Source organism: Sander lucioperca, chromosome 19, assembly GCF_008315115.2.
Source record: "Sander lucioperca isolate FBNREF2018 chromosome 19, SLUC_FBN_1.2, whole genome shotgun sequence".
Classification (NCBI taxonomy): domain Eukaryota; kingdom Metazoa; phylum Chordata; class Actinopteri; order Perciformes; family Percidae; genus Sander; species Sander lucioperca.
This window is the reverse complement of record NC_050191.1, coordinates 17,639,658-17,666,202: the sequence shown is the minus strand read 5'-3', so window position 1 is coordinate 17,666,202 and position 26,545 is coordinate 17,639,658. Positions and strand designations below refer to the sequence as shown.

General features: G+C 40.5%; 1 protein-coding gene across 5 annotated transcripts; it reads left to right on the top strand.

Annotated features, from left to right (window-relative positions):
• Positions 1-648: 648 nt before the first annotated feature.
• ylpm1 (YLP motif containing 1) lies at positions 649-25,152 on the top strand. 5 transcript variants are annotated; one of them, XM_035995759.1, is made up of 23 exons: positions 649-1,591; positions 3,635-3,850; positions 7,698-7,886; positions 8,134-8,648; positions 8,859-10,321; positions 10,361-11,555; positions 11,935-12,058; positions 12,265-12,406; positions 12,493-12,582; positions 13,045-13,225; positions 13,329-13,352; positions 13,466-13,656; positions 13,822-13,976; positions 14,071-14,133; positions 14,341-14,460; positions 14,602-14,778; positions 14,871-14,954; positions 15,061-15,144; positions 15,258-15,332; positions 22,238-22,289; positions 22,838-22,959; positions 24,113-24,298; positions 24,834-25,152. In XM_035995759.1, exons 1-22 carry the CDS (start codon positions 1,007-1,009, stop codon positions 24,257-24,259), a joined length of 5,994 nt encoding a protein of 1,997 aa, XP_035851652.1. In that variant the 5' UTR covers positions 649-1,006; the 3' UTR covers positions 24,260-24,298; positions 24,834-25,152. The 5 variants fall into 5 exon arrangements, with proteins under 5 accessions (XP_035851652.1, XP_035851649.1, XP_031177933.1 ...); XM_035995756.1 differs by having other exon boundaries at positions 8,859-11,555; positions 13,825-13,976; XM_031322073.2 differs by having other exon boundaries at positions 8,859-11,555.
• The last annotated feature ends 1,393 nt before the right edge of the window (positions 25,153-26,545 follow it).

Genomic DNA, 26,545 nt, shown 5'->3' with positions numbered 1-26,545 from the left:
CATCATACTGTATATTTGCCGTTGGCAACCGTGAAAAGAGAGCATAGCCTACTCAGAAATCACGTTTGAACACGTTTTGTAAAGAAAAAAATGTAATGTTTTGTGTGTTGCATCTTTTCACATTATACATTTCTTCTGTCTAATCAATGGTAGGCTAGGCATGCATTTGGTGAGTTAAGTGTAAATACATTCATTGGTATAGTAAACATCTGACCCAAAACCTTCTTTTTTAAATGCTATCGGACAACAAAGGTATGATCGTTTTTTGGCATTATGTAGTCTAGAAACAATGGACATTGGACATAAATACTACTACTGCTAGCCTGATAATAATAATAATAATAATAATAATAATAATAATAATAATAATAATAATAATAATAATAATACATTAGTTATGTTTGCTAACAAGTTTTCCCCCAAAAAATTAATCAAAATAACCTAAATATATATTTTTACAGATCATCTCAACACAAGTGTTTACAATGTAAATAGGAGGCACAATCAAATATTATAGAAGCAAATACAAAATCAAAAGGACAAGAACAGTGGGGTTTCTTTTAGAAAAATTGCATTTATGAATACAGCCGAAGAATTTCTAATAAGGGAACAACTTTTTCACCATAAGCGCTACCGGAAGTGGTCGCGTGGTGACTTGTGATGTACTTCCGTCATAAATGTGAATCGCACCGTAGCATCAGCCACTCAACGATATCAGCTTATCTAAATGTTTATTGTAACCTTTTTTCTATTTAAGGCTAGACTTGCACATTTATTTCTCTAACGGATAACCGTTGCTTGCTAACGTTACAGAGTTGCTGTTTATATTCTTTGTTTAATGCGGCCTGGCCCAGTCGGGAAATGAAAATGTAGGCTTCATGGTAGAATGGTAACGTTAGCTTTTTTTAGCCACTGAGGCCCGGCTGTATGTGAGTACAAAAGACCGTGTACACCGCTTCGGGGTTTTTTCAGAATCACATCAGAAACAGAATTGTGATTCTGAACAATGTATCCTTCCTGGGGAAATTATGGGACACCCCCGGCGCAAAGCTATGGAGGTTCTGGGCCCCGTAAGCAGCCTGGTGGCGGCCACGCCGGCCCGCCGGCACCAGGGTTCGGCGGCTTCGAGGCCTCATCCAGCGGCTCGATGTTATCCAGCCTACAGGAGCAACACCTTCAGCAGATGCAACAGCTGCAGATGCTGCACCAGAAACAGCTCCAGTCTGTGTTACACCACGGCAGCAACGCTAACGCTAACGCTAATGCGTACGGTGGTGGACAAGGTGGATATCCTGGGTCTTCGTGGCATTCAGAAGGAGCAGGGCATTCAGACAGCGGAGCTGGAGCCCATTCGTACTATAAAGAAGACGAGACTCCTGCTCCGCCGACCAGAGTTCCCCTCGCTCCTCAAGCGGGTCACCCACCACCTCCCCCTCCACCGCAACCGCAGCCCACCGAGCCCCAACCGGGTCCTCCCCCTCCAGAGCCCCCGTCATCCAAGCCACCGGAGAACAACGGTGCTCCCAAAGCCAAAGAAGCCTATAAGAAAGATCCGTCTACGACAGAGGACGACAAATCCTTAAATTTACAGGTAATGTCTTGTATTTGTTTCTGTTGACATGTTTTGGTTCTAAACACTTTGCTTTACCTGTAGCCAAAACTTACAGCCAAAGAACATCATAGCCACAATGTTGATTGATGAAACTAGAAATTACCCACCTTTGTAGCCTATATCATCCCCTATTAAATGTGTTTACACTCTGTAAATGTTTGTCTCACAGTCCCGTTTTGGTGGCAGGGTATGCCATTCTTGTGCAAACTAATGCGTACATATATTGCATGGAAATATTCTGACGAAGATGTAACCTTACATCGAAACGTTAGTCACTGTTATGTACCTTTAAAATATAACTATAAAGTAAGAAGACATCTGTGTTGCACCAGCGATTATTTTTTACTCTACATCATACTGTGCATGTCAAATGTGGAAGAGAAGTGGGAAAACCAGTTATTTTGTGGTAGTACACTTTAAAATATATAGACCAAAGTGCAGCTGCTCCATCCTGAACTTGTAGTCAATATTATGGTTTACACAGTATATTAACAGATGCAATATATGCAATTACCACATTTTGTATTATTCTGTATTATGCAGTTATGAAAATGGACACGAAAATATAATTACTGTCTTAATGTTTGACACTATCTACGAGTCTTACAATGAACCTTTCCATCCTTTTTCCTTGTCAGACCTATCTCCACAGCGCTGTGGAGTAAGGTCTGGCTACACCACAGATACATTATAGAATAGGAGAAGAAAAGGTTCTGGGTTGTTTGCATTTGCACTTGGGCCGCGTTAAGTTCCAGCAGCAATGGTGCCTCTGCAAAATAGTCTTGGGAAGGAACTTGTTTTGATGGAACATTTGCACCCTGCAAAAGAAAACGCCACATAAAATATTAAATGAAGGTAACTACACAATACAGTAACAGGAGCTAGCTGGATAAATGGTTAAACGTAATTTGCTCTTACCAGGTTATAGTCATGTGTACTTCATCCATAGCCATCCCCGCCAATTGGTCCCGAAACGTCCGTTAGATAGTAAATGCTGTAAGCGTATTCTTTGTAAATCTTTACAATCATTCACCGAAAGAACCAAGCAGGCTTGTCTTTTTGCACAATAAAAAATTCTGTCAAACTTGCCATTTTCAGCTTGTGACGTTAGCTTCCTAGCTCGGAGGTTTATTTTGTTGTTTCCTGTAGCGAAGGACTTTGACACACAGATAGCAGCAGGGAAGGGGCATGTCAGGCTTATCCTGGCAATGTACTTCCCTTGATCCAGGCTATGTGGATAATAAAAGCATACAGATGTCCAGTAGCAGGTATTGTTAACTGTTAGTACTGCTTTTGTACACAGCACTTCAACTCAGCCCTTGAAAAACCATGATAAATACCTATTTTCAGCTAGTTAGGTTATTTAAAGCAACTAAAACGATGTTCTATATTCTAAATTCTATTGTAGTACCACATGGAAAAGATACAAAACCAAACTTCTGACATCCAAAATGAACTAGTTAAATGTATTACGAATTAAAAGGGTGTCCTTTGATTGGATTTGATGCATAAGGTAAACATTTTTTTTTAAAGACTGATATTTAAATTTAGTGAAAAAATTATCCCGTGTCCTTTTGACGCACTGGCTACATCACTCATGCAGGGTGTTGATGGAGGCACACATTTTGAGAGCAAGATCCAGCTTGATATTCATGGTAGATTTAGATGATCAGCTTGCAGAAGCATCACAGCCATCCCATTTCCTGTAACAAACAAACTCTGCAGCCAAACCTACAAAAAGAGAACAGAACATATGGTTTGAAAAACAAACATCCGTACATTGTCTGGAGTTCATATGAGAAAACGACTTAAGTAATCAGAAAATGAATCAGAGAAAGTAGGTAAAAGAGCATTTAATTACTGAGATGTTTTAAGGTAGACTCTAAGGAAAATTTGGAAAATGTAATCCTATTATGTCAATTGAGCAAGGAGTGGGCAGGTGAGATAAGGAAAGCAAGATTCCACAAACACTCGAAGTGGAAAAGTAAGACTGACAAATGTCCTTGTCATTGTTTCACACAGGAGCAACAGCAACTTTGGTACAAACAACATCTTCAAAATCTACAGAAGTTAAAGCAAGAGAAAGCCAGGCAGAATCAGAAAGAGGGCGATGGCCCTTTGCTGCCCCAATGCCAAGTTCCTCCTCTTCCTCCATCAGAACCACCAAAAGGTGCACCTCCTCCACCCCCTCCAAAAGAGGAGCCCCCAGCACCACCTCCACCGCCCGATGAGGCGAAGGTAAGCATTACTACAATGTTACGTAGGTGTGAATTAGAGCTGAACGATATTTTGTTTCAGCATCGACATCGGGATTTGCGCATGTGCAATAGTCACAACGCTGGAGGTGCGATGTAAACTCTGCAACTTTTTTGCTGCTTGATACAAAAGGAAAACTTGCATGGTTCTCATTTTTTCATAACTAATTGCCATTTGGGCAACGTGTGTATGTAACGAAGTCCAACAGGGGTTGTTATGGGAAGTGAGACTCTCCCTTGTGTCCGTGTAGAAAAGTAATGTTACCGTAAGCAGCAGGTGCTGCAGACAAAGTGATGCGCATGCTTTTCCATGGGTAGTGAAGCTACATTAGTCAGTGTTTTATGTTTGTTGCAAAGATGAAATAAAGCAACTGATTAATGCACGTTATCACCACGTCTCCCAACCATTTTTCACCGCAGAGTTACCAGACCAAAAGCTAGTTACCAGCTACGAGCCAGGCTAAAGCTAACTGAGTTAGCCTAAATAAAACGGGGGTCTGTCTGTCCCAACTAACGTTACGGCTCAGAGCTGTGAAGATGGAAACGTAACACTAGTGTGCAAGAGAAGTCTGTGTCTGAAATAACGTGATTTACACTGATTTAAGGCTTCTTGAATACACAGTTTGTTGCTAGTCCGTGACATGCAGGCTCTGCATGCAGAGCAAACCACCAGTAACAATCACTGATAAATTTATCAAACAACCAAAGCAGGCCCCGCTAACGTTAGTTGTCGACCACAACCTAAAAATCAATGAGGAACAGGAGGGGATCAACATAAAGGAGCCCCCTTCTTTTAGGTAAAGCAACATGCATGCATTTTTAATATCATTACTCATGACTTTAGCCTGCATTGATAGTAGAGATAGTAGATTGTATAGTAGATTGTATATGAAATACAATGGTGTCATGTGAGTCAACCATTGTATTTGTCCACCTAATTTCCCCCTCCAAAATCACTTCAGAAGAGTAGTCACAGCACTCACTTGCTTTTGTGTTTGTAAAGCATTTAAGTTCAAGAACGCATGGTTCACATAAGAAAAAGTCATTTTTTAATTTTCTATGCAGATGGACTCCCCAACAAAATCACCCCAGTAATATGAGAATGAATAATTATTTCCAAACAGAGCTATTCATGTCATCTATTAAAAAGGTCAGTATTGTGGGTTAGCTCAGTTGGTAGAGCAGGCGCACACATATAGAGGTTTACTCCTCGACGCCGCAGGTTCGACTCCGACCTGCGGCCCTTTGCTGTATGACATTCCCCCTCTCTCTCCCTTTTCATGTATTCATCTGTCCTGTGGAAATAAAGGCCTAAAATGCCCAAGAAATCATCTTTAAAAAATTAAATAAAAAGTCTATTTTTTCATATTGCAATATATATCGCAAAAAAAAACATATTGCAATGTAATTTTTTCTAATATCGTGCAGCCCCAGTGTGAATGTAAGAATTTAAACTTGTCTTGGACATAGACTGTAAAAATAATGGAATTAGCATTGGTGATGTCACCTAGTGGTTTGTGGACTGCCGTTTTGAAGCCATGTGTTTGCATTTTGGCTGTCGACATCTTGGTATTTTGGAGCCAGAAGTGACCATATTTGGACAAAAGGGCGGAGCTTGGTAGGATGACACGTCTAAGCCAGTGTTGTGTATGGTTTCAATGGCGCTAAGCTAAACGCAAATGAGGAAAAGTCGATATTTAACCCTTCTGACGCGAGTCATCCAGTGGAGTTTTGCCGGTGGGTGAACACAGACTTTCGCGTACTGGTGTCGTTCATCTGCATGTATGGCAGTACACAGAGCTGGTTGAAAATCGGCAGACTGTCTCTAAAGTTATCAGCTAGCGCTAGCTAGCTTAGTTGGCAGAATGCTGAACAAGACATTTTTAGGCGACTTAAATGTTCCAATCAACTTTGAAGTGAAAACAAACAGTAAGAGGGTCAAAGTTTAAGATGGAAACATGGGCAACACCCAAAAACAAGTTCACGGCTGTTTTAATATAGACAGGGCCGTGATACGCTTTGCTACGCCTCTACCATGGTTGGCATGTAGCCACGCCACTAAAACATCCCCTGCTTTATCGTTAATTTCAAAATAAATGGGATCATAATTTACTAAATGAACATTGTGCTGTATTGAAGAAGACTTAAAACTAGTGATTAAGGCCATTAACTCATTAGGGACATGTTTATTGAGGTAATAAATCAAGTGAGAAGTAGGCTAGAAGTAGGACCTCTATAGAAACTGAATAGTTTTTTGAGCTAGTGGAGTCGCCCACTGCTGGAAGTTAGATAGAATGCAGGTTTTAGGCCCTAAATAAGTTATATAACGCCTTCTGTGGCTCCAGAGGGAGCTTGACCTTACTTGAGTCATCGTGGATTGATGCCGAAAACTTTTGAAAAAGTTTGTAAATAAAAAAATCTAGGCGTGTGGATTTAGAAAAAAGTGACCTTACTAGACCCTGGTCCTCATCCCTGCTTAAGGTTAGTGGCTCAAGGCTACTTTAGCAGCTTCTAGCAATGTCAACAACAACAACAACAACAACTTGTTAACACTGTCATGTGATTAGTTAGGGCTTATTAGTTGTTGGCTAGGGGTGCATTATTTCACTAAACTGTTGTGACAAAATGTTCTTAACTCACTAACACTATAGTGATTGCTGTTGTTGAATGTTATAAATTGAATGGTGCTACAGAATTTTTTGTAAAACGGTAAAGGACAATAGATGATTCTCACATGTATTGGCTTGGTTTATTATGGCTGTAGTTCTACTGGCCCTGATTCATTAAGGAACAGAAAGCACCAGATACATAACTGTGTTTTTTAACCATTTAGGTAGCCTACATTGGGGGAATTTACTCCCATTTAAAGCATTTAAATATTTTTCTGTGCAATTAAATAATTGACACCACGTTAATTATTTAGTTTAATAAGTTTATTGCTCTTTTATATGCAACATGTTCGTATTGCTTTTTTGGCATGTGTAAGTGCTTTTGTAAGTGCTGTATTCAACAGCCTTTAAAGGTCCAGTGTGTAACGTATTCAGTTGTTCATTATCAAAATCTGTGTTGCCCGTTCACCAACTTGTCCTTTTTCATGAATATTTACCACCACCATCAAGTCCAAGTATTCCTATTGGCTTGACATTTTACATTTGCATTCGCATGAACTGGGGTAGACACTCCATATTCATGCGCCATCTTGAAATACGTTAGCCGGTAAGGGACATACAGGACATACTGTCACATGATAAACTCACAGGTGCTGCTAATGCTGCTAATGGGTATCGTCGCTTGACGATCCCCATTACGGTTGGCTTCTTAGAACATGAAACATGAGGTGGTCAAATGTAATGTGATAAAGTAGATGAACAGCCTATATGTGTTTTGCCTAATTATTTTATGTATGTCTTATTAGATCATGTGTGTGTATATATACAAAATTTAATTTTTTTTCCTTTTGGCCATTTTTGTGTGTTTTTTTTTTTTTCTGCACTCTTGCCTAAACTCTAAGTTGTTGTCCATTATCCCATCCTCTTTCAGTCACTCTGTTTTCTGATTTGTACTTGTCTGGAGACAGTAACTTTTTTTTTTTTTCGATTAACTTATCAGAATCGAGCATTGAATCCTTCTAGAGAGGATCGTGATGCATCTAAGAATTGATTATTTTTCCCACCCCTAATTATTACTGGATCTAAACATTGTTTATATTGTTTACATAAACTTACGGAGTAAAAATGTAGAAAAATCAACTACATTTACAGTACGTACACAGTAAGTCCCACCACACACAAACCATCATGTCCATCATCTTGTCTCGTGTGTGTTTAAAGCCCGAGGTCCCACAAGACGCAGAGGAGGCTGCCCGCCTCCAGCAGTTACAGGCTGCAGCAGCACAGTGGCAAAAGGTGCAGCAACAGAGGACAGGCTTGCAATACCAAGCTCTCATGCAACAACACGAAAAGCTTCAGCAGATCCTGGAACAGTACCAACAGCTGATTCAGCAACCAACAAACCTACAGGTATGCAAATGGTAGTTTCTTTCACAGCTACTATTCGGATGGTTATTTTCGTTGGTTTGAAGGTGACCTGTACAGAAAATGAAAGGTGAAAAGCAAGCAAGCAAAGTATGTTTAGTGGAACCAAAAGAGTGCAACCCCTGCAGCATCTTGGAGGCTCATAAGTTTTCATTATTTTATGTTTCAGTGATTTCTTTGTTCTCCATGTACCTATATGATAATACTTAAACCAAAATGTCCTTTGTTGCAGTCAATGTCTGCTGAAATGCAGCTGAGGCACTATGAAATGCAACAGCAACAGTTCACCCCTTTATTCCAAGATTGGGATTGCTCCTTCGTCCTGTGGTATGAGCAATTTCAGACCTATCCCCACAAAGACCAACTGCAGGACTATGAGCGCCAATGGAAGCAGTGGCAGGAACAGATGAACGCCACCAATGCCCACCTTCAAGAAAGGGTGGCCACTCTCACTGCCATGGTGCCATTTGCCTCAAGCCAGTATAGTAGTGGTATGATGGGACAGTTTGCTCAGTACCCTGGACAAGACATGCAAATGCAGCAGCAGTCAGCTAATCTGGGTATGCAGCATTCCCCAGTTGGTGTTAGTCCCAACTCTCAAGGTCCACGGTCCGCTGGCTTTGGGCCACATTCAGAATCACCTGCTGGACCCCCTGTAAGAGGAGCGGGCCCTGCTGGCATAGGAGTTAGACCTCCAGGTCCCTCCACCATTCAGCCACCAAGCATCAACAGCTTCAGAGGTCCACGGTCAGTAGGGATTGTTTTGTACTACTGTTATTGGCATTTATTTATTTAAAAAATGTTACATTTTAAGAATGGGTTTTAAAAAGAAAAATGTTTCATAAATTCAGTTGAGAGTATTTGAATGCAGGTGGGCTATTACATGTATTGTTTTATATTTGTGGGATATCACTAAAATAAAGCTTTATTTATAATGTTTTCTTACAATCTCTGTAGTCCTGCTGGCCCCAGCGGAAACAACCCTAGATTTGACCAGCCGCAGCAAGGTTTTGATGGTCCTCAGAGATTTGATCAGCAACAACAGCGCTTTGATGTTCCCCCAAGGTTCGACCAACCACAGCAGCGCTATGATGGCCCCCCAAGGTTTGACCAATCACAGCAGCGCTTTGATGCCCCCCCAAGGTTCAACCAACCACAGCATCGCTTTGATGCCCCCCCAAGGTTCAACCAACCACAGCAGCGCTTTGATGCCCCCCCTCGATTTGAGCAACCAAGGAACCGCTTTGATGGTCCCCCTAGATTTGACCAACCAAGGAACCGCTTTGATGGTCCCCCCAGATTTGACCAACCTGGATTTGGGCTGCAACCCAGGTTTGAACAGCCCCCAAGGCTCACTGAATGTCCACCTGTGCCCCAGCAAAAACAACCACAAGGCCCCCAACCTAAGGCACAATCAGCCACTAAACAACCTGCCAGTATGGATTCCAAGATTCCTGGAAAGTCAGCCGGGCAGCTACAATCTGAAAAAGGAGAATCAGAACCAGGTGATAAGGCCAATACTGAAGACTTGACAGATGACAACTTGCTGGGAACTGATGGCTTTTTTGTCCAAAATGACCCCATTCCTCAGACATTAAAAACAACCACAGAGCCTGAGGAATCTGAAGGCAATAATGTTTCTAACAATAGCGAAAACACCAAACCTGGTAATGGCAAGCCTTCCGTAACGGCTCCTTCTACTGTGGCATCAAAAACTACTCCTGCACAAAATCTTGTCAAACCAGATAGACCATTGATAAACAACAAACCCCCACTGGTTCCAAAGCCCTCTGGAATCCAACAGGAGCCACAACCTTCTGGCCATTTGCAGTCGAGACCAGATCCTCCAAGGCTTCCCCCTGGGAGGGGACGAGGCCAGCCGCCAGTAGCTGTCCAAGTGCATGGACGAGGACGTGGGCAGAGGGGCAGGGGAGTGTTCACGGGATCGAACACTGTACCACTTGGGGAGAAGATGGGAGAAACGTCTTATGAGTACATGCCACCTGAAGAGAACTTGGGGATGCCAGAAGAGCAGGAAGAGTATCAATGGCAAGATCCTTCATACGAGCAGTGTGGTGGTGAGGAATCGGATGTGCCCCCTGAAGAATTGTGGATGCCAGACGGACATCACTTTTCAACAGAGGAACAGTATTATGAAGAGCCAATGGGAGGACCCCATATGGGGAGAGGAGGGCCCCCAATAATAAGAGGAGGGCCTCATATGGTAAGAGGAGGGCCACCTATGTGCAGAGGTGGTCCTCCTATGGGAAGGGGACCGCCGATGGGTAGAGGGGGACCGCCAATGGGTAGAGGTGGGCCGCCTATGGGGAGAGGAGGGCCACCTATGGGTAGAGGGGGACCACCTTTTGGTAGAGGGGGACCACCTATAGGTAGAGGGGGTCCTCCTATGGGAAGAGGGGGACTCCCTATGGGAAGAGGGGGACCCCCTATGGCAAGAGGACATCCAATGGGAAGAGGCGGACCACCTATGGGAAGAGGAGAGCCAATGGACAGGCACTGGGAAGAACCTGAGTCAGAGGAGTACTCAGAGGAAGGGGATCCTTACTGGGGAGAAAGGAGACCTCCAATTAGAGGCATGAGACCTCCGTTTCCACATGGCCGGGGTCGTCCCCCACCTGGTCATCCTGGTTTTATGCACCAGGGACGAGGAAGGCCCCCTCATCCAGCACATGGCCCAATGGATCACGAGCCATTAAGTCATGGAATGGACATCGATGATACCGAAATGGATCCAGAAGTGGACCCCATGTACCATGGACATGACCCTCATAGCCATCCGATGCATCCTGATGTAGGCAGAGGCAGGCGTCGTGTGCCACCACCACCTCAGGAAATGATGGATCCTATGGAGGAGCCATTGTATGATGAAGGCATGGAAAGAGAATTAGGATGGCAACCACCACATGGCAGAGGCCCTCCTCTGCCTCCACATGAGATAATAGATATGGAAGGAATGAGGAGGAGACCTATGGGTCGAGGGATGGCAAGAGGCATGTGGCGGCCAGGTCCAACACATGAGGAATATGAAGAGAGACGCAATGAGGGTTTCGTGGAGGATTATGGTCATGGGGAAGACGGGTATCGCTGGCGGCCACCACAGGGCTATCCTCCTGACGACTATCGGCATGAGGCCAAGTACTATGACTCTGAATGGGAAAGAGAGCGTGCTCCTCCTGGAAGGGATTATCCCCCCCGCATGCCACCACCAGAGCCCTACAGAGATGGCCATTGGCTAGAGGAAAGAGAAAGAGGTCGACCATATTCTTATGATGAGCATGACAGGGGAAGAGGAGAACTTAGAATTCGTGAATATAGGGATGAGCCACCCCACCGGCAGGAAGAACCACCATACCCATCACCTTCAGAATGGGATAGGCCTTCAAGACTTCCTCCACCACCAGAGAGAGGGTATCCTTCTGACTATGAAGATCATAGAGCTCGCTATGAAGAGCACAGGGAAGAGCCACCTTTGGATATACGTCCACCTTTATCTCCTGCTGCACCTGTCTCGAACTTGCCAGAGAGCTCAGTTGATCCGGCATCACAAGGAACAAGTGCTGCAAATGTGCTTGCTCTCTCCCAACGTCAGCATGAGATCATCCTGAAAGCTGCTCAAGAGCTTAAATTTATACGGTAATTTCTAGACTTTCATCATTGATTACTACATTATTATCCTAGGTTTACAAAAAGTACACTCTGACTTATCTTTAGTTGAATCTAGCCATGCAAAGTGTAGTGTTATTATTTATGTAAGTTATGAAATATTCACCTCTGATATTTCTGCCACCACACCATAACAGTGGAGGTGAATGTAATATTATTTGTCGTGCTCAAATCATTAAAAAAAAAAAAAACCTTTTAACAAGTTTGGCTGGCCTGCTTTTGCACACCGTAGTGATTGAAGCAGAAGGCTGTTTTATTTTTGCTAGTATATTACCCACTTTACTTTATGGTCTAATGGACTTTGGGGAACTTGTAGGTGAACTTAACTTTCATTCTTTTGGGTCTACAGGGAATTGCAGGAGGCAAAGCCACCTGGTCCTGAACCTCAGCCTGCACCAACTGACATCCTGTCCGAGCTTCCTGCTGGTCTTCTCGGTTTGGAGATCCCAGCAGATGTTAGGAATGTTCTGAAGGTAATTTATTTTTACTTATGTTACTTAGCTATCGTAACTTAGCTATTTAGCCATATTTGTTCATTGTAAGAATGGCAAGGTCACTGGTTAGGGAGACTTTTATATATTTGTTAAATACGTTTTCAGAAATATATATTTTGTTTTTTTCATTCTATTTTTATTTTGTATTTAACTGTTCAATATCATGTTAAATCTGTCATCCTCAGGGCATGACTGCAGCTGCACAGACAGCTGTAACCGAATCTGTGTCTTGGGATACTAAGCCTGCTGCCACAGATTACCAGCCATCTCTCCCTGCATCCAAACCTTCAGTGATTCCAAAGACTGTGGATTATGGGCATGGTCACGGTATGAGCAGCAAAGACAAACACATTTTAACAGATAAAACAGGTTAATTTTCAGGACTGTTGGTGACATTACCCTCCATGTTTCAGAGCCTGGAGCCACGGTTGAGCGGATCTCTTATGGTGAGAGAATTTTGTTGAGGCCTGACCCAGTGCCATCAGACAGGGGCTATGAAAAAGGTGAGTCTCAGTACTGTAACCCTGTGTCTAGATCGCAAGCATGTCGGTGCGTTTTTTCCCCCGCACGTGTCACGCTACAGATCCTCTCTCTTCTTAATCTATGCAGCTGTCAGCACCAGCTCAGTGCAGACTTGCCTCTCAGCTGCGTCTCACGGGTGTAAAATATTCTTTAAAGTTATTTCAGTCCTCCCTCAGACTTTATCAGAGCCTATAGGATATTGAATGGGTAACATTGGGGTAAAATTGCACAATGCACAGAAAGTTTGGCTGCTCTTTTGCTGTTTGACGCTTTGAAATGCTTGGACCAGACGGAACTGGTATAGACAGTCGCTTCAGACAGTTGCGTGAACACACCGCTGATGTGACGTTTGCGGTCTAGACAAGGGGTTGAGTTTATCTTTCTCTACTCGAACAGAGCTTGCTTTTGCAATTTTCTGTTTCATTTTCATTTCATTTTCCTAGAACCTCTTGGTCCCAGAGATCCTTACAGCAGAGAACCATATTATGAAAGACGATTGGACCCTTACATGGACCGCCGGGAGTACAGCAGAGAGAGGGAATTATACAGAGAAAAGCTGCCACCTGAATATGAAAGAGAAAGATATGAGAGGGAGCGCTATCCCATACGAGAAAGAGATGACAGGTAACATGTTACTCTTTAACACCTTTTTTTCCATACTGGGGGAAAGTGCGCTGCTTCTGTACTTATGTAATATTGTTTTCTATTTGTCTGTTTTTAATTCAAGCACACAGTCCATGGTTGAAGAAAGGTACAATATCACATTGTGTCAGTACATTGTGATCAGTCGTCAGTGTGTGCCAGTTTGAATCAAGAAATTCTGTTGATGAAACAAACACTTAACAGTGCTCCTCCTCTGTGTAGATCTCCACTGGCACCTTCCTCACGCTCAGGATACAGAGAGAGAGAGCGGGATCTTCGAGAGAGGGAGCGAAGTGACAGTCGTGATCGAGACGAACATTATGGAAGGCCTGGCTATGATAGACCTCGAAACGAGCGCATTGGACTCGACCGCAGTGGGCCTGAGCGTTACAGTCATAGCTCCTCACCTTACGGTATGTTCTATCCCACTGTTACCAGACGTGTACTCACATACTTCAGCTGTGTTTGGAATATTTTCACTTCACTCTTAAATCACAGGGTTATTTCTCACTTACAATAAATCTATAATGTGGGAAAAATGCCATTCAGATAAATACTTTGCAATGAATATCATACAGTAGAAAGAAGAAGTTATCCAGAGGACCGAGGACCCCCCACTGCACCACCCCTCCCACCTCCACCCCAGCCACCCCCACGTGTCGAGAAGAAGCCAGAAATCAAGAATATTGACGATATCCTCAAACCGCCTGGCAGATCATCTCGCCCTGAAAGGGTACTAATTACTGCTGCAATGTTTCTTGATGTAACAATATCACATTGTTTTCTGTATAATAGTAAGTACTCATTTATTTGATATATTTGAACAGATTGTCATCATAATGAGAGGGCTTCCAGGAAGTGGAAAAAGCCATGTTGCTAAGCTCATACGGGTGAGTGGAGTCATACCAGCAAATCATATTGTAATGTAATAATGATGTAATGTAACTGAACTTTAAGAACAATATACAGACAATACTCATAGAGCCTGTTTATATGTCCTTCCACAAAAGATGTTTTACATAACAAATATTGCCTTTTGTAACAAAGCAAATAGAACCATGAAAACTTTGCTTTTCAATCTTGTTGACGTTATTAAGGATAAGGAAGTCGATTGTGGCGGTGCACCTCCAAGAGTTCTTGTTTTGGACGATTATTTCATGACGGAGGTTGAGAAAGTAGAGAAAGACCCAGACACCGGGAGAAGAGTCAAAACCAAGGTGAGTCTGAAATGCAACAATAACAAAAGTTGTGCTAAAGTATGCAGTTGGAAATCAAATTCAGCATCAGTGAGAAATATCAACTTTGAGATGTAGATGTAAACAATATAAAGAATGTAATACAATAAACCTGTCTTGCAGGTTCTTGAGTATGAGTATGAGCCAGAGATGGAGGATACCTACCGGAACAGCATGCTTAAAACGTTCAAGAAAACTCTGGATGACGGCTTTTTCCCCTTCATCATTTTAGACACTATTAATGACAGGGTTAAACATTTTGATCAGTTCTGGAGCGCAGCCAAAACGAAAGGCTTTGAGGTAAGTTGTGTTCATTAATGACTCCAGAAAAAAAAAAAGTTTTTATTCCAATCGGCTATGTGTTTAAGATGTTTTGTTTTTCTTATTTTAAGGTGTATCTTGCTGAAATCACTGCAGACACTCAGACTTGTGCAAAGAGAAATGTCCATGGGCGCACACTTAAGGATATAATGAAGGTCTGTAATATAAAATAACTGTCTCAGATACATTCATAATAAGAGTAATGGCCACTAAAGCTCATACATATAGAATGCACTTCCTAATGGAGCATTCTGTACATAGATGTCCAACAACTGGGAGTCTTCACCCCGTCATATGGTGCGCTTGGATGTCCGGTCCCTGCTTCAGGATGCTGCTATAGAAGAGGTGAGGTCTTCAAGACTTAAAAAGTTCTCATAATATTACATATATATATATATATATATATATATTAGTCCTTTCTCAGTAACTGAGCTAAACTAACGTGCTTGTGGTGTTAGGTTGAAATGGAAGACTTCAATCCCGATGACGAGCCTAAGGAGCTGAAGAGAGAGGAGGAAGAAGAGGGTGATCTGGTAGGACATGAAAAGCTTACATTTATAGCCACCCGGTTTCAGAATCATTTCCACTTATATGTATTCCCATCTACCACATAAGGCTTATTCAGTCATTCAATTTATTATGTAGTAATTATCATGTTTACGAGGAAGGACCAGAGCAGAACAGATCAAATATAAGGGAGCGAGATAGGGAATACTGTAGTGAATCGGTCCTAAAATGAAATGATAGCTGCAATAGTCCATTAACTAAAGGAGCAGTTGCAAGGCTTCTAGTGTAGGCATTTAGTTGTTGTCTTTTTAAGCATTTCCTCAGATTTCATTGTTAGATAGGTACATTTGAAATTATTTTTGTCTTCACATCAAGGATTTTCAAAAGAAAGTTGAAGTTTTTTCATCAAACATTCATATTGTTGCTAAAGTACCAACATCAGCAAAAGTGATCTAAAACTTTAACTTCCTCATTGTATTTGAGACTGGACCATTCTGCTTCGTATCCCTGATGATTCTCATTCACAGAAATGCTAAAACATTTTTTTCAAAAGACAGAAATGTAATTTTAATCAAAAAATCATGATTGAAAAAATAAAAATGTGTATCTAATCTGTTTTTAAAAGTAATGTGCAAAACATTCTTATGAATAATATTTTATTATGAATCTTTTATGAAATCAACACAAAATTCTGAGATTTTAAAGAAATAAATGAATGACATTTATTCTTCTGCCAAATTAATTTTACAAAGAGGTAAATATTGCCTTTGACATGAAGGGAAATGTTGACAGTAGCATTTATAATCAGACACTTGAGTGTTTTTGGCCTCAGATTTTGATACATTTTCACATAATATCTAATTATATCATTTAACCAGCTATACAGATGTTGTACAACTATCCTGGGGAAATATTAACCAACTATAAAAAATAATTATAATAATATAATCAATTACCTGAATATCAGAGTGACAGACTTATATATAATAATATATAATAAATATAATAATATCCACTAGGTTTCAGTGAAAGATTCTTGAAAGCTGTAGAACTTACTGCTTAGTAACAGATTTTGAAAGTTTTGAAATTTAAATGTTTCCTGTCGTACCACCTTCAGGGAGATTGTCCCCATATGTATACAAAGCTTGTGATCAAACTGGACCGTGGGGCAAAAGTTAGAGAATTTTTGATTTTGAAAGTCATAGTAAGAATGGGGGGGAAAAAGCAGCGGAAACAATAAGCCACCGGCCTCCGATGCACAGTTGCCTAATAATCAAACGCCTAACAACAAATCTGCTTTACCTTAAAGCGGCTATAATAGATATTTTTATAATAACAATGTATCAAATGACAATGGAAAACAATGTAAAAGGGATCGCTCATAATGATCATGCAAATCTGTAACTCCCCTCGGCTTTACAAAGCTTCATAGCCCGGCCCGCAGATTTACTGTTTTGGTTTACTCTCACTGCGCTCATAACCCACTGAATACTAACTGCTCAGCAGCAAACATCAGACACAGTTGGTGTCTAGCTAGTAGAGGTGTGACGAGATCTCGTCCTACAAGATCTTGCGACATTAAAATGTGACGAGACTTCTCGTCGAGGTACAAATTGTCTCGCGATATCGGCGTAAGTGCAGAGCAGCCGCCAGTAGATGAAGTCCGACCTAGTTATAATATATAATACATCTGGCTTTGAAGATGAGTCTGGCTTGGACCTCTAAATTAGCATAGAAGATCCCCTGCCCGTTCGCCAAAGTTGACTCTGAGTTCACTTTTGCAGAGCGGTAGGGGAGTTGCAATTGTACAAAGCTGCCAGTAAAACCCAGCGAACGTTAGAGGGTACAGTCTCTCTCTCTTTCTTTCTTTCTTTCTTTTTTTCTTTCTCTCTCTCGCCCGAACACACACACATGGACTGCAGCGTGCAGTTCAGTGTGGCGCAGATCGCTCTCTTTCTCTCTTTTTTTTTTTTTTTTTTTAAATGAGTCTGAAGCAGAAAGCAAAACCTATCTTTACATTTAATGATATTAAAACAAATAGAAATCTTCTCCCCTCAGCCTAAAATGGTCATAAATCAATACAAGAGCAGCCTACTTTATTATTGCTGCAATAAAACGCTTAGTTATGTTGTAACCTTGGTTCTCTGAGTAAAGACAATTTTTCCAGTCATATTTCTTAATCAAAGTTTTCTTTAAAATAGTGTTAAAGTCTCAAACAAATTAAAATTATTTATTTAAAAAAAAACTTAGTGATAATGTCTTGTTTTAGATTGTATAAAAAGTTTTGATTTCTTTTTTTTGTTGTCAATCTTCCTGGCATCGTAGATAAACTATTGTGGCTGTAATCAAGAAAAATGCACAACAGAAGGAAGTTACAGACGTCAGACTGATTTAGACTGATTACAAATAATCCTCAAATTAACCCTATAAGTGTCTTTATCTGAACTGTAGCTTTCATCAAGCTTTTCCAAACCCGGTTTTGTGGGCCCCAGTGAACTTCTCCTCAATTCTAACAAAATGTGTAAATAGAAAATGTATGTTCCTTGTTTGCAGAAAGACATTTATATTGATGCTTTAGATGAGCAAAATCAAATCATATAAAACAAGGCTCATTTCAGTCACAACAAGAAAATATAGGTTACATTCGAAAGCTTTGCTTAAAGCAGGCCGATTATGCTTTTCCTTATTTTCTGTCAGAAATATAATGTTACGATTCATATTAAATGTGGCATAAGCTTAAAAAAAATGGGGTAAGCGTATATAGACCCAGAAACGCTAGTCTCTCATCGCCAGCACAATCTCCACAGAGCTGTGGAGTAAGGTCTGGCTACACCACACATACATTCTAGGGTAGGAGGTAAAAACAGTCTGGGTTGTGTAGCATTTTAAACCAATCACAATTGTCTTGGGCGGCGCTAAGCACCGGATGCAGCGACGGTGTCTCTGCAAAATGGTCTCGGGAAGGAACTTGTTTTGGTGGAACATTTGCACCACGCAAAAGAAAACGGCACACAAAATATTAAATCAAGTCAACTCTTCACACAATACAGTAACATGAGCTATTCAAATTAGCTGGATATGTGGTTAAATGTAATTTGCTCTTAACAGGGTATCAGCGTGTGTACTTCGTCCACAACAATCCCCACCAATTTTCTTCAAAACTTGGAATTTTCAGCGTGTAGCTTGCTAGCTCGAAGTTTGTTGATTTTTCCCCAAATCGAACAGTTTGAGAACGGGAACACACAGAGAGCGGAAGGTGAGGGACATCGGGCGCGTCCCTCACCTTCCACTATGTCGGGCAGTTGTCCTGGAAATGTACTTCTGTTGATCCAGACTAAAGAAAGAAACTCTGACCAATCAGAACAGACTGGCATTTTGGGGGGTGGGCTTAAAGAGACAGACACTCCAACAGAGCGTCTCAGACAGAGGATGAATACAGAGGTGCAGCAGCCATGGGCAGTTTGAGAAAAATAAAGTGTTTTTTGAACATCAAAGCATGTTCTAGCAGAAACAAAAAATGCAAGTATAGACCTGAAAATGAGCATAATAGCTCACCTTTAAATTTCCAACAATATCCATGGGCATGAACCATTTCTTCTAATGGGGTCCATGTTTGGTGTCCCCAGGATGAACCAACATTATGGAGACAATTTTGATAGGAATAAATGTCCATTAAGCTTCCTCATAGAGAAGGACACTACTTTATTTATGCCACTATATGCTAGTTTTAAGATAATTTACATCAAGCTAAATATAATACTAAAACATATACATGTATGTTACCTACTGAAATGTGGTTAATCATAAATCAGATGATTGTGTATTGTATAAACACAATTTTTAAAATGTCTTTGTGGTGCTGCACCATCTTAATCTGCTGTAGCACCACAATTCCACTGTTAATATACAGCATTAGCAATTTTAATTTACCACACCAGGCATCACAGTTGGATGTGGTCAGATATTGTTTGTTGCACCTGAGACCACATCCAACAGTGATGTTACTGCCCAGTGTGTGGACTGAGCATTCAGCAGCTGCTAATTGACCCTGACTTCTATGACATTCTATATACAGTATATATAATATATTTATAAATAATCTGAACAGACCTTTGAGTCTGTTGTCTTGTAAAGCAACAGGTTGCCTCCTTTCTTCAGCTTATTAACAAGCATCGGTTTGTACGTTAAACTCTGGAATCCAGAGTGCCTGATCTTGGATTAAACCGGAGCAGATGCTGCTGGAAGATTTCCAGCAGCGTCATTCATGTTTTATTTTTCTTTGTCGTCCCATGTGTTGAGACTCATAACAAATGAAAAAAGACTGGTATATTCAGCATAATTTTGCACACTTTGGACATTGTTACAAAAAAAAACCCACTACAATATGCGCCTTTTAAATATACCGAATAAAAACATTGACTTCTTTTAAAGCTCCTACAAACCCAAGGTGTTTTCACTTACTGTGCCTGATTAGACTTAAGGCCCGGACACACAGAGCCGATAATCAGCCGTTGGACAGTCTGGCAAGGTCAGTGACTCAAGTCTGTTCGGTGTGTTCCGTGCCGTCGTCCTTCATTTTGGCCGATTTGACATGTATAATCGGCGGGGCAGGCACTGCCGGCAGTCGGACTCAAATGACCCATCTGATTGGTAGAGTGCTAACCTGGAAACGGGGAGCAGAATGAGCGTGACTAGAGTCTCTCAAAATCTGACGAAAATCTTTTAAACTGACCTTTGTTGATCTGAAATGAAGACAGATTCAGCAACCGCATGGCCTATTTCTCGCTTAAAATGTTTTCAGAAACACGTTTCGGTGAACTATTTTAGTACAATACGAGATCTTATTCTGAACAAGCCGCCACGACAGTCTGTCTTTGAATTTCCGAGAAACAAGACCCACGTGACGGGTTCGTCCTATCAGCTGCCGGTTTTCATTTTTTGGCAACAATACAGATTAGCGCCGCCTGCTGTTATGGAGACATATTACGTCTCGTCGCTTTGGTGTGTTCCGAGGCATTTTTTGGACCAATTTGGGGAGACCGATCAGCCCAACTGCCTTTTCTGCCAATGTTTGGCCGTCAGCTCTGTGTGTCTGGGCCTTTACTGTCAGTGACTGAGTGGGCGTGTACAGACTGCACTTGATTGACACATCTCTGTGACTTGCGAACGTCTCAGAAAAGCTCTGACCATCTTAAACCTGAGCAGAGGTCTAATCAGAAAAATTGATAGAAAACACTTGTGTTAAAGATTATCTTGAGCAACGGGGTCATGAGTCCAAAAAGAGACATTGCTGTTGAGTTTTTCAAATGCATTTATTGGCGCTTTGAGCACCACATGCCGAGTGCCATCTAGTTCCCTTATGTGGGGGGAAAAGGCAGAATGGCTGTTATCTCCAACAATGGACAACTCACACCAACACTAAAAGGGAAAATAGGTATTTTTAATTTTGGGGTGAATATAATAAAATATGACTATATATTTTTTGACAGATGTGAAATACATCCTAAAATATAAAGAAAACCAAACCAAATAATGAAATCAAGCACAACAAATAAATGTCCGAAATATAAAAAAATTAAAATAATTAAATGCATAAATATATTTTAGAATGCATATCTTATGTGAAATTAAACAATGTACCTAATACTATAGTGTAGTTTGTGAGGCAGGGGTGGATTAATGTTGTTATAGTAAGAAATTAAAAGGTGTGAGAAAGACACATGTCTTCACAACAAAGCCTTAAAAACGAAAAAAAAAAAAAAAAAGTCAATAAAGAAAACAGAAAAATAAATAAATTGACCTAATTGTGTTGTTATTGGACCTAATGAAACCAGCAAAACATTAAATCATAACATTTTGACAGAGATGGGCCACAGATGCAACTAAATCAGCTTTACTCATTTTATTGTTGCAAGGCTCTTTTGTCTGTCATACAAGCTTGTCATAGATAAAATAATTGACCTGTTTCTTTAAATTAACATTGTGTCAGCTGGAAAAAAAGGTGCCATCTCTGTAAGTGATGCACCGTACTAAACACTCACCTGCCAGTCATGATTTTGACTTGCAGCCATCCGAGATAACTTCCTCCAAGATTAACAAACTATAAGGTTATTTTGAATATATTGTATGTTTCCTACGAAATTCATAATTTGGTGTTGCTGACATCTTACCTCTCAAAATTTTACATCCAGCTTCAATTGGGTGGTCTTAAGAGTGTCAAAAGAATGCATTAGTGTGTCCTTACCTAGAGCTGGTGCTAGCCAGCTAAATTGCATCTGTGTAATTTGACAGCTGAGGATCAGTTAGGGAAAAGTGAGCGCACAGTGTGATTTTTGGCCGGAAACATTTTCATGTATAGTTAACACAAATATTTGTCTAAAAGCTTGAGCAGCAGCACTGCAGACACTGCAGGGTCATTGTTCTCTGTAATTTAAAATGTTGATCACATTGTCATTAGCTCACACAGACAAACTACGTGATTGGAGATTGAATTGCTTGTTTTGCTTTTTTACCTTCTAAGAGCAGATAGATGTTAGCTTGATTATCTTTTTTTTAAGGAAAGCACTTTGGCACAGACTGTGTGTTCTCCAAAGCAGAGCACAGCTGTTGTCCATTCTTACTTTTCTTTTGCATGGAGCAAAACAAGAACAAAGGCTAAACCTGAACACATTAGTTTATCTGAACTCGCAAGATCAAAATATTTGCATGCCACTGTTACATTATATGTCCTAACAATATAAGTCCTCACGCAGTCTCATCCGTCAGTTGTCTTTGTTTAATAAACCAGTCTGCTCTCTTTTCAGCCACCCCCTGCTCGCTCGCTCTCTCTCTCTCTCTCTCTCTCTCTCTCTCTCTCTCTCTCTCTCTCTCTCCCCCTCTCCCCGTGTCACACAAATGTTTAACCATTGCAGTGTTTCTTTATATAACGTAGGGCTACATTCCAAAAAGCAAATGGGAGATGGACACATCTGAGGCGAAGCTTGGTAGGTATTCCTTTTTGTTAGTCTTTATCTTATGACTGACTACTGTCTTTGACCTCTGTAAGGCTGACGATATTGCCTTGATTCATTTTATGATGTATGTCTGTGTTAACTGTGCACAAAGCACGACAGAAACCTAAACTATTCATGTTGTGATTGTAAGATGCTTCAAATTGAACATGCTTCAATAAAGCCTCATCTGAAGAAAACATTCTAAATATGTAGGTGAAGGTATTGAGTGCAAAATGTAACTCCTTTGCCATATAGTTATTTTTCAACTCAATATCCATGTAAACAAAAACATGGTCATAATTTCTACAAATCCTGAGCCAGGCAAATGTGGGGGAAACGTAAATAAGAAACCCTGCTCTGGTAGTGTTGATGTGATTGCACTTCTTTATTGTATGTGACTGTGAAGCAGGACCTTGCTAAAACTGATCATGCTGATTGACTAGCTGTCTTCTTATGGACACATTCATCTTAGGATGATGAGGTTAAAGATGTCATGGGAGGGGAGAACTGACCAGAACAGTGATCTTCCATTTATACAGACAAGTTGGACGGTTTGGGGAGCGGTGGGAAGAGGAAGCGTGAAGACATGGCAGACCTGGAGGACTACCTTCAGCTGCCAGACGACTATGCCACGCGCATGTCGGAACCGGGAAAGAAAAGGGTAAATTGCCAGGCTGTGCCACAGAGCTGTTGCTTTGGTCATCTTAAAGTGCTCATATTATGCTTTTTGGCTTTTCCCCTTTCCTTTATTGTGTTGTATACAGTGTTGCCACAGTTACTTTGAAAAAGTAACTTAGTTACTTTACAGATTACTTGATTTTAAAAGTAATTTAGTTACTTTACAGATTACTTGATTTTAAAAGTAAATAAGTTAGATTACAAGTTACTTTATTAGTTACATTCAGCAGCTGCTGGCAACACCCCCACAGCCTCAACATAAAAATGACAACCGGTTTACTGTGAGGCAGCTCGGCGTCGACAGTAGTAGGGATCTAGTTTATTATCGCACGAAACGAAGGCGAGTCAACCGTGTTTAAGGGCAGCATTTCCTCTACAACATACTGCCCGACCAAATACTTCCCCACTTACTGGTTTTGCACCAAAGTCTAGCTTTTGTTGTTTGGGTGGTGGGGGACCTCCTGCTCTCTGATTTGACCACCTGGTGGGACTTGCTCTGTAAGTTTGACTGCAGTGCTGCGACTCCAAATGTTTCTTCAAATTTGACGTAGTGTTATTGTAGCTAGATAGCACTTTGTCGCCACCAGCAGAGTGTACAACGAACCTTAATATTGCCATCTTTAGCTGACACAAACTCAAAATAGTGACTGTATTTCCAGCTAGAAAACGCGCATCTCTCTCCTCCCTCCATTGTTGTTTACGTTTGTGTCGCTGCGTGGTACACGTGACCTGTCCACATGCTGAAAACGTGACTTGTCGTCGCATATGTGACTTCACTCCCCGAGATGCAAGAAGAAAGCAAAAACAATATTTTTACTAAGGAAAATGACAAAAATAGTAACGCATAGTGACTTGGACTCAACACACAGGGTGAAAAGAGGAGCTGCAGCAATGTGCATTACAACAAAAATATGGTGTTTTTTGAAAATTAAACCATGTAAACCTATTCTGATATAACCTCTAAATATGATTATGAACCTGAGAATGAGCATAATATGAGCACTTAAAATGTATTTGTTTGCCAATGAGACGACATATTGAATGTCAAAAATATTGAATGTAAAAGTAATGTAACTGATTAAATGATGCTCTTTCATCCACTGGTCATAACACAACATTGTGGTTGTTTTGTTAAGGTTCGATGGGCTGATCTCGAAGAGCAGAAGGAAGCAGATCGCAAGCGCGCTATCGGCTTTGTGGTGGGTCAAACGGACTGGGAGAGAATAACGGATGAGAGCGGGCAGCTGGCACAAAGAGCTCTCAACCGTACCAAGTATTTCTAAGAAGATAATCTTATCCCCTTTTTTTCTCGTCATTTAAAGGTATGTAGCTCACTCTTTTGTATAATGTTGTTAGGATGGCTGTAGATGTTAGAAGAGTAATCATATCAGCGTTTTAAAAATGCAAATGGTTATTAGTATCAGATTTATAATATTTAAATACTTGATGGGTACATGTTTAAGGCCTTTTCTTATTACATGTACTCCATTGAGAATGTACTTTATGGATCAATACTTTCTTAAATGCAAGCGAATGGAACTCTTTTTCAGCAAGCCATTTTTTCAAAAAGGCTTTTCGTATTTATTTTCTGAAGCGCAGTAAATGGGGAATAAAATGCTATGACTAATTCAAAATTAACCCCACTAAATGTGATATATTTTTACTGATTAAAGCTCCTGTAATGACTTCTATAATGATACAAATACAGTTGTAACTTTATTTTGTATAAATTTATCAGAATTTCTGAATATACTTGTATTTACAAAACTTGAACTTATTGGGAAAGAATTCTCTTAGTTATCACATATAAAAGTTTAACTTGGCCAACTTATCAATGGTCTTTTTTTATTTCTGCAGGTTTCCAGAATGTGAAAACACTGAAGCTTACATGTGGTGAAACAAGAGACTCATCAAGGTGGCAACATCATCAATAGTTATTAAATTCTTAGTTACTTCATTGATGACGATTGTGTATTTTTTATTTTTAAACAGGCTCCCTGGTTATTCGCTGATCAATTTGTAGTTTATAACTCTGTGCTTCTTCTGGTCATGTATTCTGTAATCAGTCATGTTTCTTGCTGTTTTATACTCTTAATGCTTTCTGTACTGTTTACCTGTAGAAGTGTTTCTTGGTCCATGCATACTTGAAAAACACAATAAAACTTTGACAAAATGACCAACCTGGGAAGTCTTTCTTGCATTAGGGCTTGATCATATATATATATATATATATATATATATATATATATATATATATATATATATATATATATATATATATATATATATATATATATATATATATATAGATACCACATTGGCCGTTGCTGTTCATTGGAGCAATACGTCGATGCGGCCGCCATATTGGTACCGAGTAGCTGTGCCTCCTAATGCATGAATGTCTATCGAGGCAGGAGGTCTATCCAATATTAAAATCCTCATTTCTTGCTGAATTTTAACTGATTTTCAGGCAGTTTGGTTTGTTACATGTGCCAGACATGATTTATGATACAGGATACTTGGTTAAATAAAAAAAAGTGTTTTTATACCAAAATACCTTATCTTGTGTAGATAGTAACAGTGCACGGCTTTAAGCCTCAATGTAATTTAAATGGTTTAGTTATATAAAGTTCACCCCCCCTGTACAGTTGTTATGAAGGGTGACATTAGCTATAGAGACCAGACTGGCCTTAAGTGGCCACTCGAGGAAATGCAGTTCAGCCCTGGAGCTGCTGCTTCAATAACACTCTTGACAAACATCATTTTCAGCATCTTACTGATATATTACTAATTACTTAAAGCTATGGTGCATAGTTTCTGGCACCTCCCCATAATACAAGCCTTCCGTGATTGCGCACCACCCCCACCGCTCCACCACTCAGTTGCTTGTAGCCAAAGAGGACACAGAGGGTTAAAAAAAAAACATGGACTCTTCAGCAGAGGTCATTATCTTCACCTTTACCTCGAGTTTCTGCGCACGAAAGTCGCCAGATGACACCACACTCATTATACTGAGAAATACAGAGAGTGTTTTGTGGAGCTGATAGTCTTAATTAGCTTTGTATCAACTCATTTGGCAATGGCTTGAATGTAACGGATGCTCATTATTATAAAGAAGTTATGCACTAAAGCTTTAAATAAAAATACTTTACCTGACATAAGCTAGTGTTAGATTAATTTAGTGTCAGGACAGTCACTTAACTTTATGTTGGCTTAAAAGAAGGGCTAACGTTATCTCTTGTGATATTAAACCTTTTTCATCATAGAAATGTTATTCCATGTTTTGGCATTTATTTCACATGAACATCCAAAAGTGTCTTCTAAGATTCTTAATGGTCAGAATGGGTTTTACCCTGTCCCAAGATCGCGGTAGCAGAGACGCATTGCACAAGCCGGATGCGGTATCTACGTATATATAAATAAAACAGGCTTGATGAACAAGAGGCCTGAGTGTTTTTGCATGCAAAGTAAAGCAGAATGTGCTAAAAAGTTAATCAGTTGGGATAAACAACAATTATTTACATCTGTCTGACTTCACTTGTTTAGCCCCTGTGACATGTAAGACTGAC

Coding starts and splice junctions, on each gene's coding strand:
- ylpm1 (XM_031322073.2), top strand. CDS start 1,007: ATGTATCCTTCCTGGGGAAATTATGGGACACCCCCGGCGCAAAGCTAT. Junction 1,592..3,634: donor ACAAATCCTTAAATTTACAG/GTAATGTCTTGT, acceptor TGTTTCACACAG/GAGCAACAGCAACTTTGGTA. Junction 12,407..12,492: donor GGATTATGGGCATGGTCACG/GTATGAGCAGCA, acceptor TCCATGTTTCAG/AGCCTGGAGCCACGGTTGAG.